Source organism: Alligator sinensis, unplaced genomic scaffold (genome assembly GCF_000455745.1).
Source record: "Alligator sinensis unplaced genomic scaffold, ASM45574v1 scaffold285_2, whole genome shotgun sequence".
NCBI classification, from domain to species: Eukaryota; Metazoa; Chordata; order Crocodylia; family Alligatoridae; genus Alligator; species Alligator sinensis.
The window spans coordinates 456,828-475,734 of NW_005842384.1; the positions used below are offsets into that span (position 1 = coordinate 456,828).

An 18,907-nucleotide genomic window follows, 5' to 3' on the forward strand; every position below is an offset into this window, starting at 1 on the left:
ACTCTTTCCTGCCCAGGGCAGGGGGTCGGACTCGATGATCTCCTGAGGTCCCTTCCAATGCTAAAAATTGATGAAAACTGTATGAAACAAGCCATTTTGCATAGTTTTGATGCAAAATTCAAATTGTCCCAGTAAAAGCCCCTGATGATCACGTAAGCTTTTTTTGATTATTTATATTCTGTCTCATTTCCATTCTTCAGAATATACTCATAGTCATAAATGTTTTTGTGAATGCTACTGAAAATCCTGAGAAAAATACTCCTACAGATAGATCCTAAACTGCAGTCAGTAACACATTTGATCTGTGGAAGAAACTTTTAGACAAACATACTGAATTGTTGCAGAAAGTGGTGGTTTGAGCAGTTTATCAGAAAGGGGTCCTTCACAAAGTGGTCTAGGAAACTGGAGTTCTGGACAATCATTAAGCTACTCCATTGCGTCTAAGAATTATAGCAGATACATTTTGCATATCCTTAATCATTATTTAATACCTGAAGATTTTGGAGATTCCTAAAATAGCAAGATTCACCAAAGGATAGCAAGGTTTGACAATTCGTTATTTCAGTGACAGTAAATTAATCGCATATTTTTACTGGCATTGTATTGTGCCAATGACACTTGTGGAATTAACATCATATTAGTGTTATGATTTATACTGTCATGGTGATTCATTTTATAGGGTCTAGGAGCTAGGGTTGTTGTCTGAAATTGGAGTGTGGGACCTGCTGGGCACGTAGAGCTGTGTTCAGAATGCAGCTCCCTTCTCATGATAGCAGCATGTTCACTTAATTTAACTACTTATGCTCCAGTCCTTTAGGCCCAATCCTTCATATAGTTTAGTTTATACTTAACTTTACATTCCATGTGTAATTCCAGAGACATCAGTGGAACTGTTCACAATGTATAAGGTTAAGCCTATAAGCAAGTTGAAGGCTTTGATCCTACAAAGTATTTAAAGCACTTTGAGAATAACAGCAGCTATATACATGCTAACCATTTACAATGAATTCCGTTAGCATTAGGTGCTAATAATATTTAATCGTAAAAAATTTAGTAGCCAGCTGCTGATGTGTAGTTAAAGTATGAAATAAACTACTGTGCCTTCTCTGTTGTTTTTTTTCATAATTTTTTGGCCCAGCCACTTAGATTCCTCCCATTCTCAGAGTGTAGGATCCCTTTTTCTCTAAATGTAGCCCCTGATTGTACATTGAGGATTGTGAGGATGGAGGGCTGTACTTAGTGGTGCTATGTGGGCACAGGTACTCATTCATTTGAAGCCCACTTCTGGATCCAGGCCATCTTTTTTAGCCTTGTAGTAACATTCTTTCTTAAATTTGCTTTAAAAACAAAACCAAAAAGCTCTAAAGATTCCAAGTTAGAAGTGGATATTTAAAAAGAAAAAAAAAGTGATTTTTGAAATATATTCTTGTTCAAAGAAAATAAATTAAAATCAAACACCTTACCTTCCCAGTTGCTTAGTCAGTGGCATGCTGTGTTATGCTGTGGAAATGGGATTGCTGTCAGACCTACAAATAACAGAGATTTTTAAGGAATGCAGAATCTTTGGCAGTAGTATTTGATCTGAGTGCATATTTTCTTCTAGCTAGCATATTTACTGAGAATCACCAACAGTAATAATAATCTCTTGCATGTGTGAAAAGCCAAGTCACAAACAACTGTAGAACACCTGAAGAATTATAAAAATGTTTCACAAAGCTTATTGATAAACACAGTATTTTCTGAACGCAGCACAGAATAACTGTTGTCAGTAGTTTGTTCTAACCCTTTCATGATGACCGTGTTGACCTTAGGAGTTCATGATGGCTACCTGATACAGAAAGGGATTAAATGTAGAATTGCACCAATGTTATTAAAATACTACTAGTAACTTGTACTATGGGTCACCTGTTTTCAGTTTGCAGAATGCTTGTATACATGTGAACTCAAAGTTGTTGGATTTTACTGTATTGTTCCTCCAGTTTCTCCTCAAATAATGGATTTAGTGTTTAAAAAAAAAAAAATTAAATAAAGAGAAGAGATGACTTTTTACAAAACCCAATAACGGGATTGTCATTCCACAGCAGAGAACAGCTGAAGCAGAAAGAGGCATGTTTAGAAACTCTGTAGTGGGAGTGTGCAAATGTGACAGGCTTGTAACATACACAATGAAACACGGCTTTTGGCTTTTATAGGAAGACCCAGTAATAAAGCAATTTAGGTTAGCCTGTGTTAGTCAACTGCTTTCCCTGCTGTGAAAACCACTCTTTAGATTAATAAAATGTACGCCATAATTAATGTCAGTAATTACCACCAAATCATGGTTTAAATTAGGGATGAGCAGAGACATTAGAATAAGCTAAGGCTTGCTTGGACCTTTGCCAAAAACTAGAATTTAGTATGAACTAAACATTTTCGGAAGCTGGGAAATATCAGGTAACTTAAAAAAAAATCCTCCCTTCCTAGCTTTTTCAACATTTTTGTTCTTTTCAGGTTTCTCTGAGACTGGAAATGAAAAAGTACAGCAGGCGGCATTGTCCTAACAGTAGATCTAGGAAGAAATGTTAGAAATGTAATGAGAGACTTGATTGTGCTATTTTCACCTCTGTTTTGCAGATGCCAAATAATTTTATAAACAAATTTATCCCTGTCATAATTCTCTAAACACTGGTAGACTAACACATAGTTTGAATTTGAATTCTGGGCCTTCTGTGATATCTGAACTGAATCTTTGGTTGTTGTTCAACACTAGCTGAAATGGAAGGTAGAACATTGAAAAGTATCGGAAATGGTTCCATCCATCTGTTCTCCCACTGGCCATCGGCTTGCGTTTGACTTTGGAGTGTGAAGGACAGTCATTGGAGATGCAAACAATTTAAAATAGGCCTCCGATGAAAAATCATTGCTTAGATTGTTACTTGCACTACACCACCTTCAGTTCTTTCCATAGGTGAAAAACAAAAAAAAAAAGGAGGGGGAATAGAGGAAAAAAATAGTGAGTGCAAGAGGACCTTTGTAATACTTTAGGGCTCTAGTCTACTAAAAATAAATAAATTAAGAGGAACCTCCTGGAATATATCCCCTTGCCTTTTGCCAAGCCATTTGTACCCTTGGAAGAGAAGCCATAACAAACCAAGGAAAGTCCACTTCAGACCTGGGCTTTTTAACCTCGCAAAACCTTCTGGAGGAAAAAGAAAACAGCCTCCCTAAAGTTTCTGTTGGTGCGGTTGTAAGTGTGTTGGCATGGCAATGAGCATGTGGCTTTTACGTTGATTTACTTACCCTTTAGGCTTTTGGAGTAAGGAGATTGGTGTGTGTGCCTGTGGGGGAGGGTCAGGGCGTGCTCCCCAGTGTTTGGCTTGCAAACATGTGGCGAACCTGTGTTGGAAAGGCAAGTGGTCTGACCTGCACCCAGCATTTCTTTCCTGGCTATTGCTCTTGGACAGTAAGGAGCTAAAAAGAGTAATAGCAAAAAACAACTGAGCTAAGACTTAAGTTTTATACAAAGCAGGCAAAAGATTCACCGTGTGGTTTTTGGAAGTGGGTAGTGGGCATTTAATTGTCTCCAGGTAGTTATCCTGCTTTCTTTCCTATTGTAAATTTTACCTTCTTGTTCCTTGTTTCTTTCAGTACTGCTTTTAGAAAGAGCTGCAAATTTAAGGAAACTCGAAGCTTTCCTGTTGCTTAGCAACATGATGTTCACAGTGAGGAGAAATGGGGCATAACTTGCCTGTTTTGCTTTTTTTTTTTTTAAAGACTGATAGAGAAATCCTTGCTGCCTTTGTGCTGATGTAAAAGAAACCCTGTTGATGGGTCCTGTTGAGCTCAATATCCTTGCAGGAAAAATCATTTTAGCACCACAGGTTGGAAACCACCAAAAACCAATTCTGATTGCAAACGACTGCAAAGGAAGCTCAGATGTTGGGATTCTATCCCACTTCCTTTGTTTCTTTGTAATCAGTTAAGAAGACTCAGAAGGATTTGTTTTTGTGTTTTATTATCTGCCCCATTTTTTTCATTCAAAATTCAAGTCTGGTCTATATTCTGGTAGCTGGAGAACTAGGGAAGAGATGGCATTAAGAGACATTGTGATTCCTGAGCAGCTTGGCTCAAACATGGCAGATTGTTCCTTTAGTTTACATTTGAGCCAAAGTCATCTTTGCCTTTCCAGGGCAACGATGGGTTGAGCAACAAAGTGTGCAGGCCGGGAGCGGTCCGAGGCCCTTGGGGGTTTTCCTTTTCGCGGCGGGCTGTGGCCAGCAGCCCGGACACGCCGGGTCGGGGAAGACAGGCGGCACGCTAGAATTAGGCACGGACGCTTAGTGGTTGATTTAAGATTATTTTACTTACACCGAAGATGGTTGCGGTGCAGGCAGGAAAACTTGCTTGAGTTGCAGTTACAAAACAAAACAAAACTCGAACCTGCAGAACATGAGGGTACGTCGCAATGGGGTTTCGGCGACGGGAAGATGAACAAAAACCTCGAGAGTACGTCGCAATGGGGTTTCGGTGACGGGAAGAAAAAAAACTGCAGGACTCGAACCCAGGTAGAGCTCTGGATTCACTCACATGAAGTTTGCTAGGCTCCGTGGATCTTGCGCGCAGGGAAGGGTACGTCGAAGGATCAGGCGGCGACGGGGAGAGGCGAGAGGCTGATCATGATGGTCGTGGATCCCTCCACGTGGGGCGGAAACCGCTCAAGCCTCTTATACGGCTAGCAAGCCAATTGCTGGCCACCACGTGGGAATAATTTAGAACTGGCCAATAGTGGGGCACAAATTTGAATACAAATGGCGGGAACTCCTTGCAGCGTGCATTTCTCTTTTTGCAACTAAGAAATGCACCCTGCAAAGAAAGCTACGAGTGGTGGGAAATAATTTAGCAGTTCCGAAGCACACACAAACAAAAATCACACCCTTGGGTTATGACACAAAGATGTTAAAAAGCATTCAGAGTTATATTTTAGAACAGTGGGGGCCAATCATTATGGCAGACATGCCATAAATTAGCCCTGCACCCTCCCCAAGTGCCACTCCAATCCCTTTCCCCTGCTTGATGTGCTGCTCTGCTTTCTGCTTCCAGCTCTGTGCTCCATATCTGATTTGCTGATTTGTTTTCTGCTCCTTTCCCTATCTGCCATTGTGCATCCTGTCCCTTCCCAGATCTGTTGTGTGCCTGTGCCACAGGTTGACCGCTCCTGTTTTAAACATACTGCTACTTTTATTTTAACTGACTAGATTGAATGCCATTAGTTCCCATGATCTTGTCTGTATAAAATGTGAAAAATCATACTGTAATTTATAGAGATATTCATGTTGGATTTTTAAATGCTTTTCTTACTCTTTCTGTCTTTGTCTGAAGTGATAATTATTAGGCCTGTGCAAAGTGGCTAATATTCACTTTGGATTCGGCCAATTTTGGGGGACGGTGATTCCATTTATGAGTTGAATCACTGTCCTGAATCCATTTGGCTGCTGGCGAATCAGCTGAATCCAAATCAAACAGGCTCCATCCCCCACCCACTCTCCCAGCCCCATCAATGGCTGCCCCATGAGGGCCCAGCATCCCAGTTCTTTAAAAAAAAAAAAAAAAAAAAAAAAAGCCCTGCACTTAGCATCTCCTGCCGGGGGCAGGGGGTAGGGGGTGTGGTCAGCAATCCTCACTGACTCCCACTGCCTTGTGCTGCATGACAGGCCTCTGCCACGAGATCCCAGAAGCCCTGACGGCCGCTGCAACAGCTGGTGAGTGCGTGGCGGCTTTTTTTTTCTTTTCTTTTTTTCTTTTTTAAGAGCCAGGGCACTGGGGCGGGGCAGGGCAGCCATTATGGGGCTGGGAGAGCAATTGGGCTGTGCTTGGGGGGCTGGGGGAGCAGGCAGGGGGTGGAGCCTGGCAGGGGTCCCCCCAATCCCCTCCCAGCCCCCTACTTAGTGACACAGAGCCCAGGTCCAGCTCCCTGTGGCAGCGAGTGGGGGGCTGCACTAACTGCTGATTTTTTTTCTCCGAATCTTTTTCCGAATTAATTCAGAGGCTTTGAATCGATTTGGACCTTTTTATTGTCTCCTGATTTGATTTGGATTTGGAGATTTGGCCACCAAACTGGGCCAAATCTCCTTCAAATCAAGTCAGCACTGGAAGCTTCATACAGCCCTAATAATTATGTTGGAAGAGAGTTTAGATGAAGTCCTGTCATTTTTGGTAGTGTGCTATGGACCTAAAGCCCGGGTGTCAAAGATGAGACTGAATCCAGCCCAAGGTATCCCTTCTCTGCCCTTTTAGGATCTCCATGGGTCAGGAGAAGTGGGAGGTGGGGTGAGTAAGGGCAAGGGACACTGCACTGTTTGTGGGTATGAAGCCTCATTGGGGATGTTCATTGGCGACCAGGGGGCATAGAGGAAGGGTTGTTGTTTTAACTTCTGTCTCACCACTAAGCCTGCTGATGCCAGATCTGGATGTAGCTCAAGGCTCCTTGTGGTCTGGATCCAGCTCGTGAGGAGCTTTGCAATCCATGTCTGGCCCAAGGGGCTGCTTGAGATTGACACCCCTGACCTAATGCAGTGTTAGTGGAATGATTGGTTTTCTTATATTTGGATTAGGAATAATTTTTTTATGGTAAGATCCACAGTTCTAACAGATCCAACTTTCGATCAATATAATTATTATAATCTTAATTAATTAACAGCATCAGTTGGCTATGGAGACACTATTTGCATATCATTGGTCATTACGATGTGATGACAGTTCTGGGGTCGTGATCCAGTGATCACTTTCTTGGTCAAGTATGATGTATTGTTCTCTGTCCAACTTGTAGAGCAAAGGCGACTCTGTCACAAGACCCAATGCTGTCAATATTTGGTACTTAATTAGTATGCTTATTGAGTGGAGACTTGTGGTTGGAAAGTAAATGATTAAATAGGTGTGGAGTCTCTGCTTAGAGTAGATGGCAAGGCATAAATAAAGGTCTAAATAAATAATTTCAGTTGCTAGAGTTCTCCCTTTGGCAATTTTCACAACTGATTTATTAACCTGCAGGAAATAGATAACTTTAAAAAAAGATATTCTTGGAGACCAGAAACTAGTGGTTTTTGGGGGAGAGAAAGAAGAGGAGGAGGGATACAGGTTGGGAGTTGGGGTGGGATGAACCTGGAACTGAATGGTCAAGGACTGAAATGAAAGCCCTGAGGAATGAGGGCTAGGACTAGGAATAGGAGCCAAGATAGAGAAGAGACAGAATTGGGAGAAGAACCTGTAAGAGGGTCCAGGCAGAAGAAGTGATGTATGCACCAATAGGAAAAGAATCTGTACACAGTAGAGCATGTTCTTCTCCAGAGTATGCAGTGGAGATCAGAAATCTTGAGTCCCACCATTCCTGTGTGTTGCAGGTCACTAAGGTGCCTGCTCCTATTAGAGCAGAGGTTGCCTGGGGAGGGAACACAAAGGGCCAGATAAGAGCCTAGGTGCAGGTTGCCATGGCAACTGGCTAATGAGGGAATTGGCTGCATCTGCACCTGGTCAGCTAGCCAGAAGAGGCAGGGCCCAAAGCCCATATAAACCCTAGGGCTGGACCAGGCAATTCAGTTCCCTGCCAGCAGCCGAAGGGGAAGGAGCCTTCAGGAAGGAAGGGCTCAGAGATGCTACAGCCATTGGATACGCTACCCTTAGGGCTAATAGGGTACCAGGAGCCCATAAGGTACCCTTGCCTACAGGCACCCAGTATTAGAGAAGGAGTTTTACTCTTTTAAAGGGGCAGAGCATGCCTTGCACTTTGTTACGTTATAGGCCAGGGGCTTATGTTTGATTGCTGTTGCTTGTTTGCTGTCTGATAACACCGGTGGTTTGGGTGAGGCTATTTGGGGAAGGAGGACGACTCATTGGGGGCCCACTGCAGTGTGGGGACCCCGGTGCCAGAGAGGATGCAGCATTTGGGGGCAGAGAGCCTGGTGCCAGAGAGGGCGCAGCATTTTGGGGCACAGATCCTGGTGCCAAGGGGCGCAGAGACAAGGGCTGCGGAGAGCCCAGCGCTAAGGGAAGCAGAGACAAGGGCTGCGGAGAGCCCAGCAAGATAGAGGGTGCCTGTAGGGCAAGACTGGCACAGTTAAGGAGCCTAGGGGTAACACGGCCACTCCTAGGGACCCCACCCTGCTACACTGTGATAAAAGCAAGTACCTATGGAACCTATGGGCAAAGTGTCTCATCCATCTCTAGTGCTAGTCCACACAGAGGATAACAATCTGATACTGCTGTTTGTTACTCTGTATGATGGCTCTCAAGATTATGACCTTGCTGATGACCCATACGCACATGAATATCAATATAATGTCTTTATTGAATTTCTGTTCGTTCAAATTTCCTGTTATCAAAAACCAAGAAGCCTACCCGCAAAAAATGTTTAAAGAATAATATTTAGGCTGCAGTGTCAAACACTCAGAATTTAGGTTATGCCAAAATCAGTGTTGCTTGTGCAATTTTAATTTGTCCTGCTTGTGCATATGCGTTAAGATCGAGTCGTTGGGTATATATTGTTTACCCTATTGAGTATACAGGGTCAATCTGCTCTGAAGATATCAAGAATGAGCAATGATGGAGACTCTTGTCCACAGGACCCCTGCCTCAAGTTGCAGGTGTTAGAAACTGTAGCTGATGAAGAGGGGATTTCAGGAAAGGAAAAGACCTGTTCAAGGTATCTGAATGATGGGAACTGGGTTCTAATTCTGTGCCTGCCACAGAGTTGGTATGTGATGTTTGCAAGCCTCAGAGATCATCCTTTAGGTGGTCACTAATTATGGGATACTTCTGAGCCTGGGGTGTGATTTTGAATTGCTGAACCATCACAGCTACCATTCAAATCAATAGGAGCTGTATTTTGAATAGAATATTATAATGATAAGATCTCTTAAAACTGAGGTCTTAAGTGTCTCAGATTGGTCAGCCAATGACAGTGGATCATTTTCACCTTAATCATCTTTCACTTTAGCTCCCTCTCTGTAGAATACCCTCCTTCCCTCACAAACAGATATAGGCAATCCTTGACTTGCAACATTTTGAGTTAAAGTGTTTCACACTTAACAACCTTTATAAATTGACACCGTGGATGACTGAGTGGTGCCTCCTGAATCTGGGGGGGCACACTCAGAAGCCACTGACCTTGTCGGGGGGGGCACCAACCCTACCAACAGCATCAGTGTTGGCCATCAGAGGGGCACTGGCTCTGTCAGGGGGGCACATGTGGCCCCATGCACCCCCTACCAGTCTCCTATAATATGACACCCTTTTCAACTTTCTGACGTGAGTTTCAACTTTACAACGCTTGATCCAACACCATGCCACTCCAGCGAACAAGTTTGCTGCATTGCCCATCTCCTTGGAGAACATCTGTCCAAACTTCCTTGGACACTTTCTTTAAGAAAGCAGACAAGACTCCAGAGAAACCTGCAGCCAAGACTCTCTTGAGAAGACTTCGGCCAAGAGCCCTTCAAAAAGTCCAGCAAAGTCGCCTCAAAGAACTCCTTCCAAATCAAGATGATTGCTATTTATAATATAAATACATTAATGTAGCTATTTTACTCATCTATAATTGATTGAGTACAAAATTCTGGGTTATTCTTGGTGAAAACTGGGTATCGGGCCTTGGTTCAGGAATCAATCCCCCATTTGTAACATTTTCCTATGAGAAAATCGGTTCCAAGTTACAACGTTTTGACTTAAGACGCGGTTGTAAGTCCGAGGACTTACCTGTATAGTACTGGGGTGTTCTCAAGATAAATGAATTAATATTTCTGCTAACATCATAGTAATGGGTGTCATAGGAAAAGCCCACAAGGAAATGTATTATCTTTTGCAAAAGGGACATGAAATAGAACATACTGTTATTATGCCTCTCTCTTCTTTAGCCTATATAATCTTTTATTTTGTACTTTTTATATAGGTTTACCCCTCATATAGATGAAAGAGTAGGGGAAATATCAGTGTGGATTTCAAAAATACAGATCCACCGTAGATTTATTATTTTTAATCATAAGTTGTATGATAAAAGATGAGAATATTTTCCAAATATATAGAGTTTCCAAAGATTTTAAGAAAACATGGTAATATATTGCAAGATTATCTTTGGGTTGCAATGAAAGAACTTGAAATCCATAGTAAAATTATTCAGATGGTACAATTTTTGTGGTTTTAAAGTAGAGTTTAAGTGAAAAGTGAAATGTGCCCTATTTGACATCGGTATGTGATTAGCAGAGGGAGGTATGACATCTCCAGTACTCTTTCATATGGCTAAAGAAAACATGATATTAATGCGAAAGTCTCAGAATACGGTGAATTGAAATAGCCTGTACCAACTCTTAAGGTACCCTAAGTGAAACAGAAGATATAACACAGTTTGGTTATGAATTTTGAGTGCATGCCAAGAAAAATGGGGTGTTTAATGTGAGAAAGTCTTGGATAATCATATCTAGCAGTTGGTGGTATCAACAGATTCAGAAGTGTGAAAATGTGGAACCATTAATTGCTTATAACAATTTGGTGGCAGAAAATTAAGGCCTAGTTATAGAGCAGGCATGCCTACTCTTTGTCTACAGAAAGGTTTTTGTGCCAAAGAACTACTGAGATTTGTTTCAGATGCGTATGACTATTATAGTGGATATTAACCTAAGGGTTAAGCTCATTTTTGGGTCAGTAAGAGAGAATATGAGACAGGTTCTGTTCCATCTGTTGCATGACTAAGTGAACTTAAATGCCTAAATGCAATTCTATTTCACCTTGTTCAGGTCCCTGAAAAGCCATGCATCCATTAATGCATCTACTTTTACTTGGTAACACACTGTCATCTTACCTTTTAAGATTAAGTCACAAAAAGTCTGTGAAGAGAAGGACCAATGTTTGCCCGAACCTCTTCTCAGGACCTATCTACATGCACTTAAGACATGATTAACCAGTTAATCACAGTTTAAGTTGTCACTCGGGCACACAACCAATTAATGGCATGATAAAAGGAGGAATAAGCCATAGTTATTTCAAAAAATATGTATAATAACTTTGGCTTGTTCCTATTATTCCATTTATTGAATGTATGGCCAGGGGCACCGTGGCTGGGAGCCCACATCAGCTGGAAGCCCATGTAAGTTACGGTCTCCCAGCCACAGGGGTGCCTGGAGCACCCCTGTGGCTGGGAGCTCGTGTCAAGTGTGGGCTGTGGGGACCCCTTGTGATTCCGGGCTCCCTCTGCATCAGCAGTAAAGTGTGATGGGATCTGATTCATTACATGTGGATGGCAGGAGGCGCGATTGTGCAGATCATGCATCAAATCCCATCACACCTTACCTTAATGCTAGAGGAGACCTCGGAGACTTGACTAGGGCATAGATGCCTGGAATGGATAGTGGCCATATGAAGAAGATCTAGTTAGAAGATCTCTAAAGAGCAGTCTCCTGGAAGACTCTCTTTATGGGATTCTATTGAGCAAGTTTTATGGACTCTTGATGTGAATTATCAGCAGCAAATACTATGCCTTTAATAAAATGATGTGGAAGCAAATTGTGAAGGTATACACAGTCAGAGAGCAACAATAGTATTTGTCAGAGCCATATTCAAAGAGTGTGGCATAAGGCTGTTGTAACAGGGAGCCAGGGATTCCAGAGGAAGCAGGCTTTTAGAATGACCCCTGTGTGAGTTAACTGACAGTTAGGACAAAGATTACAGGCTGTAGATTAGGCAGCCTTGGGAGAGAGGGGCAATCCATCGACTCAAAAGGCAAACAACTGAGGCTGGGAAATCACCCATAATAACAGCTGGAGCTAGATAAGAGCATGTGCTGAGGCAGGAGAGCAGAGAGGAATTAGAGATTGGCAAGAAGATCAGCAGCTCACTGGGGAATCTCAGCAGTGGAGCTGGACTCGTGGAAGCAGTGGAGTGAGGCTAGGGATGGACAGAGCCTGAACTGATTCAATCTTTGCAGGGTAGTCTAACCTGGCTAGGCTGAACCAGTTTGTACTGGTGCCAGCACCAGTTTGTGCTGCACCTCACAGACATCCCCTCTGGACTGAGGAAATGCAGGCACATGCCTGCAGTGGCTCAGACTAGTAGCTGGGGGTGCTAGAGCAGCCCTTGCTCCTTTCCATAGTGCTGAGCTGAGGGAGAGGGTGTGTCCAGGCCCTGGCAGGACACTTTGATTAAGGAGGGGTGTCCCCCCCCCTTATTGATAACAGAGCACTTATCAGCTTTGTTACCAACATGTATCATCCCATCAGAAAACAAAAGCCTCTCATTAGTTCAAGCTCTTCTTACATTACTTTTCCTAAGGAAGGAATGGAGGGACACTACCAGATACCTGTTGATTAGCTCCATAAAGCCCTAAGCAGACACTGTTCTGTCTGCCTTACACAGACACCTCTCAGCATTAGCTAGCATACCACATGCTGGGGGTGGGGAAATGAGCAGTGAGGGGGTATGGCACAGGGGGAGCCAGGCAGATCCTGCTGTCTCTGCTGGAACTCCAGCTAAGGAGTGGGGTGGGGCCAGCCTGTTTCTGGAGCAGAGAGCCCCACCTAGAGTTGCAAAGCATCTAGGATGCTGGGGGACTCTGAATTAAGTTAAACCAGGAAAGGTTTTGGGACAGAAGTTCCAGAAATTGGTTTGACCCAAATCAGTTAAGTCTGATACTACATTCAACCAGGTTTATCTCAAACCGGTTTCAGTCATTTTCAGACTGGTTTATGTGCACTGAATGTCTGTTCTGTTACAGGTTTAAACCAGTTTCTGATCACTTTAAACTGGTTTATGTGTAATGTCTGTCCCTAGCCTGAGGGGACCCCAGAGTGGGGCTGCCCAGAAGAAGGTTCATTTACTCCATTGGGGGAACATAGCTGGGTTACAGTGAAAGCATGGTTTCTTTCAGATGTATGGTTGCCTGAGCCAGACTGCTTAAGTTAAAGCGACAGAGTACCTATTTTTGTTTTAGCATTCAAGAGCCCGGGGCAGGTGTATGTTTAGGTTAAGGCATGAGTCTGATTAGTTGGTTTTGTGACTGGTGGTTTGGGTTTTGGACTATCAGGGAGGAGGAGGTCCCAGTAGAGCCCTGAAAGGGGCAGAGTGCAGGCCCAGAGCAGGGCAGAGACAGGGTTGGAGAGCCCAGAGATGGGCCAGAGAGCCAGAGGAAGTGAGAAAAGGGATGGAGCTTCAGCTGAATGTAGTATTATTCTTTTAGGTTTATCATGGTGGACTGGGGCTAGAAAGCCCTGCTAGAGAAGAGGGGCAGAGGCCAGGGGGCTAAGGCCCCAACAATAGCATAGAGGCCTGAGGAAGCCTGATATTGGACTGGGGTTAGGTGCCCACTGAAACAATTAAATGGTAACACCTGTGAGACATGGGCATAGCTATAGGGGAGGTTGGAGGCTGTGAATGAGACATTAAGGCACAGGAGTCTTGAGAGTCCCTGGACACTGCCCATAAGGCACTTAAGACTGGGGCTAGCCAAGAGAGAGGGGTATAGAGATGGAATAAGTGGTTCTCTGGGATCCTGGGCAGCCTCTTGGCAATTAATTTTCTCAAGAAACATCAAAAGCATGGCAGGGAAAGGAAAGATGAGAGCCCAGGAACTGGTTAGACGGGGGTCCAAAGGTCACCAGGGGGCTCTGCTACGCACCGTGACCTCAGCCTACTAAAGCTGTTTACTGAGCAGAGAGGAGAAAACAAAATCTGAAGTAAACACCTCCCAATTTGTGGGGTTAAAAATGACGTGTGGGGTAATTTCTGTCCCCATAGTTTGGCCTGTGAACAAGGTTGTTTGCAAAAGAAGGAGGGGTCACCTTCATGAGGAAGATCTATCTAATTTTTTTCATAAGGTAGTCTATCACTATATTATATGAGCAGCTGGCCTATTACAGAGGAATTATTTCCCCTCATCTCCCCACTCCCCCCTGTCTTTAAAAAGATTCAGCTTTTTTTGGTAAAATGCATTAGAGTTAACATACTGATCTAAAGATGATCCCTATTACCACAGTTTCAATTCTCAGATACCTTGTACAATGCTTTAGGACACGAAAGAATAATACTACATTCACCTGAAACTATGGAGATGAAATAAGAATAGGTAGAATGTACCATTTTTCTTTATATTGCACATCAGGCATTTCCTGTTTTCATCATAGCCTTTTATATACTAAAGTCATCAGATGTTAGTAAAGCATAGTTCCTTTTCCCTAATTATGCAGTATAATTGGAAATTGTGGGCAAATCTCCCAATCTCCATAGTGACAACAGAACATTTATCTAATTAGGAGTTTGCCTTTTGGCATTGCTTTGAATAAATTAGCATTTGATATGTTGGACTAGTGGGAAAAAGTTTTCCCAGAGTAGTGCTTAGCCTCATTTCTCTTTTTTTTTCTTTGAAGAACATAATTTCAAATGTATATAGGTTGATATTCCTTTTTAGTCGTAAAGATTCAAGCTTTAATTTTATAGCACGTACAGCTTGTTGTACTTAAAATGTATTTTTTTTTTTTATCCCTAAGAATTGGGAATAAAAAAAGTGCTAATGTGCATCTTTCCATTTAAATGTCTTCTACCCAGGAGAGAGAGGACTTTGGTTCATGAAACGCATGTTTTTTTCCCCGTCAAAGAAAAATGAACAGGAATTAACTTTTCTTCCAATCCATTTATATGTTAGTTCAATTGAACAGTTTACAATTTCAATTACTTTGAAAAAATCAAAAGTTACTTAATGTAAGTTGATCAAGTTGCAACATCACTTTTGTTTCTTGATTCAAATGGTTACCTTAACATAAGTTGAAAACATGAGTCTCTGAGGGCTTTAGTTGCAAGTATGAGAGTCTATGACAGTGAAGGTGTAAATAGCCTCAACATTTCTCCTGGAAGAAAACCTCTTGTCCTGAATCCTACTGAGGATAGTCCATTGTCCTGCTATCTAGTATACTTGTAAAGTATACAAGATAAAATGTGGTAACAGTTTTTCTTGGGATAATGCTGCATATATCTAAGTTAATCACAGCTCATTCAAGTTAATCACCAGTCATTCCAAGGTCAAAGTGGTCAGGCTGTGGGTTTTCCCTGGCCACTGACTGTCTAAGGATTAGCAGTGCAACTTGGAAGAGCTACGCATGTAAAGGGCTGTGCTGCTCCTCTTTTGGCCAAGATTTTGACCCGTAGGTGTTCTGTGGTAAGGTGGAAAATGTCATCTCTCAAGCGACTTCTGCAGAAAAGTGTGTGTTGATATTGGCCTTCAAGTCAGACTGACTCTTTATCCTGCTTTGTTGAAATGACAGTGGGTGTACTGTGAAGCCCGGTGTTTGGTGGAGAAGTTAAAATAAGTGATTAACTAAGACCATGTTTCTTCCTCTTCTGGTTTAAAAACATGGGAAAAAATGTGAAGGAAAGGCAGCATTTTAGAGATTATAATCACAAAGAATGTCATGTTTTGAATTTTGTTTTACAGCTTGATGACTGCACTCTTCAATTGTCCCATAATGGTACCTATCTGGATTTAGAATCCACTTTAACAGAACAAAGGGATGAATTGGAAGGCTTCCAAGAAGATGCTGGGTAAGTAAAATTATCAGATTTCAATAGGCAAGCACACTTATCACATAATATTGAGATGATAGAGATGTGGATACATAGTCTAGTGATTTGAGACAAGATCTGAAATGTGGAAAAGACTAAAAGCTCTCTTTTCCCTTTGTTTACTTATACAGAACTCAAAAGCACCTGCCTCCAAATCCCTTTCCAGGGATAATAAGTTTGTTTGTTCTCTATCGTTGGTGACATTTGTGTCTTCTTTTGAAAGTGCCACTTAGGTGTTTCAAATGTTTCAGGAGGAATATTTAAAAAAAAAAAAGAAGACATTTCTGTACTTTCTTAGAACTCTATGGTGGGGTCGTGGTATGTGTAATTCAGCATTATCTATACTCCCTTTGGGAGACAACATTGTATGATACTTCCTTTGGGAGACAACTTTTGGTTACAACATTGTCTACCATCATAACTGCTATATACCTATTACCAATTCTTTACAGTTTGAGAACACAGAATCTTAGCTATAATCAGCCATAATAATGCATCAATAAATACATAAAGTTTGGCATCAAATTGATTGTCACTGGGCCTTTGGGTAACTGCTTAACATAGAGTTCATTAGGGCTTTTTTCTCCCCAATATTATAATGAAAATCTATGCCAAATATTTTCTTTCTGTACTGCATTTGTGCATCCCTGTTAACTTATTGGATTGGATGTTTGCCATCAAGGGCAGTTTTTTATCTTGATGTGGTACTGTTGATGATAGACATTACCTTTTTTTGGCTACTATTTGTTACTCAGATAAATGAATTGATTACAAACTGGTATAACCTTTCTTGACCATACAAAAAGCAACAAAAGTCAGTTGAAGACTGGAGGTCTTTAATAAACATGGAAGTGTTCTAATCGGTATAACGTGGGGATATTTGATGATCTCATAAGCTGTGAAGTTGCGAGGGTATGGGAGTAACAGGAAGAATGTATAGACAGACATGAAAGTGCATATAAAAATGGATATGTATTAAAAACGCCAGGCCATTTTTGAAAGATAAAGAATTATTAGAAATGAATCAAATTTGGTCATATAACCATACCTTTAAACAAACAGGTTCCCTTTATCATTTTGAGAAAGTGGTCTTATTTTACTTTGATACAGTGTCCTACTATACTAAATGTTCTGCTCTTTTCTACTCTGAATTTCTGTTTCTGTGAAAAAATCAAAAGTCACTTAGTTGATGAAGTTGCCAACATCACCCCTATCTTTTTGTTTCTTGATTAATTAAAATAATTAATGTACTTTTGGATGGTATGCCCACTCAACAGTTTGTAGAGAAATGTCAGTCTTGTCAGTCTCTGTGTAAATGACCAATAACAATTTAATTTGAAACTAATTCGGTCTTATTAAGCAGTTCCTTTGACACCGTTCAAATAATAATGTAAGACAAATCTGCATGATAAATATGTCGCACTGAAATATAGTGAGCACTAAAAATCATATTGAATTTCTTGTGTGACTGAAAGATACCAGAAAATTAATTTGCTGTTCAAAATCAGGCAAATTTCTTTCTTAGCCTCATTGTACTTTATCCTGCAATAACTGCCTAAACGAAGAGTTGTAGTTCTACTGCATGTTGGAATTTAATAAAAAATCCCAAACCCCCCCACCCTCCTGTTTAAGGAAGAGCATGACATTTTCAGGGTCTCGCTGTAATTGCCATAAGTGTGTGTGAGTTGTGAGGTCAAATTTTCCCAACTTCCTATCCTTAATGTTGACTTCTCTTTTGCATACTTTTAACTCCATTGCTGCTGTTCTCTGGCATCAATTTTAGCAGGTTGGCAGTTATAAGGCCTCATAATTGCCTTTTATGCCAAATTTGGGATTGAAAAATAAACTCTGTTTCATTTTGCTTCACTCCTTTTGGGCCAGTTAAAACAATGCAATAAATTCCTACTGCATTATGATTTTATTTCTCACAGAAGTGTCTGTATTGGGGGAAACATTCTGAAAAAAGTCCACTGAAGACGTATGTCTGCTATAAACTAGAAATGTAGTCGTATTGCAGTAGCTTGTGTTAAATAGCTAAATTGTCTATCAATTGCTAGGCACTACAAGGCATCCACTTAACCTTCTATTCTCTGTGTGCTGTACTCCCCAACTTCTGGTAGGCATTGACCTTTTATTACTACTTTCCTTGCTTAGAAAAAGAGATAATACACATCTCCCTCAAAGGAGTATAGAGTCTAAATGAATTTGTCTGTGTAAAGCATATTCATGTCCTTGGACAGAAGGCGCCATCTGAATACAAAGTATTATTTATTAGCATTTTAAAGAAAACATTATGGGAATATCCTGCATTCCAGTGAGACTGAAAGTGATTAATTTTTTAGGCTATGATACAATGGGCCAAATGTACAACTGGTTTCAGCGAAGCTATGCTAATTTATACCACCTGAGGCTTGTTTCAGAAACTTCAAAGATCATACTCCAGATCTACAGTGGTGTAAACAGGAGTAGAATTTGACTGACTGGGACTATGCAAGTGATTTTCAGCTCATGTCAGCTCCTGTGAGTGACTTCATCAGGGAGACTGTGATGTGAGAGACAGCTATATCACAGGAGTCTGACTTTGCTCCAAAGGCAGAATTCTGTTTCACCTTGTAAACTAAGTTCAGCTTGCAACCAATTCTGAGTTATCCAACTAACGTGTAGGAACAATTCTGTTACTACCTGTGGGCACCTACATGTCACCATCACAGGAATTGGTAGACATCATCTGTGAATCTCTGAAGGGTGATAAGTGGTAGTGGGTAGGTGCTTTCCCAAGCACAAATCCATTAAACAGTATCCTAGCCTAATTTTTTTTCTTTAAATGCCTGCCCAAATAGGAAGGTTTTGCAGTGCTTCCAAAAGATGTTCAGGCTCTGGCAGGTCTTAGGAGGAGGAGAGCTCCAGAGGTGGAGATTGACAACTGAGAACAACCTCCCAAGTGTTCATGCCAAGTGGACTTGGTGCTTTGATAACACTTGCAAGAGGTTGTCTTTGGCTGTTCCAAGGGGTGGAAGGCAGAAGGAGGTCCCTTAAAGGGCCCAGGCTGTTTAGAGGTTTATAGGTCAAGACCAGCACCTTGAATTGTTCCCAGAAAACCTATTGGGAGTGAAGACTCTGGAGCAGTGGAGCTATATGCTCCTGGCAGCCCATCCTTGTCAGAAAGTAAACTGCTGCATTCTGCATGATTCATAGATAGATTCATAGATGCTGGGGTCGGAAGGGACCTCAATAGATCATCGAGTCTGATCCCCTGCATAGGCAGGAAAGAGTAGTGGGTTCAGATGACCCCAGCTAGATACTCATCTAACCTCCTCTTGAAGACCCCCAGGGTAGG

General features: G+C 41.7%; 1 protein-coding gene across 15 annotated transcripts in view; it reads left to right on the forward strand.

The window, feature by feature from the left end:
• Window positions 1-18,907, forward strand: part of FHOD3 (formin homology 2 domain containing 3) — a 681,582-nt gene that overhangs the window by 39,626 nt on the left and 623,049 nt on the right. For 14 of the 15 annotated variants that reach the window (XM_025210988.1, XM_025210991.1, XM_025210999.1 and 11 more), the window contains one exon: window positions 15,443-15,549. The exons of the other annotated variant lie outside the window; for it this stretch is intronic. In XM_025210988.1, the coding sequence (XP_025066773.1) occupies window positions 15,443-15,549 (107 nt within the window). The remainder of the gene's footprint in view (window positions 1-15,442; window positions 15,550-18,907) is intronic. 15 annotated transcript variants of the gene reach the window in all.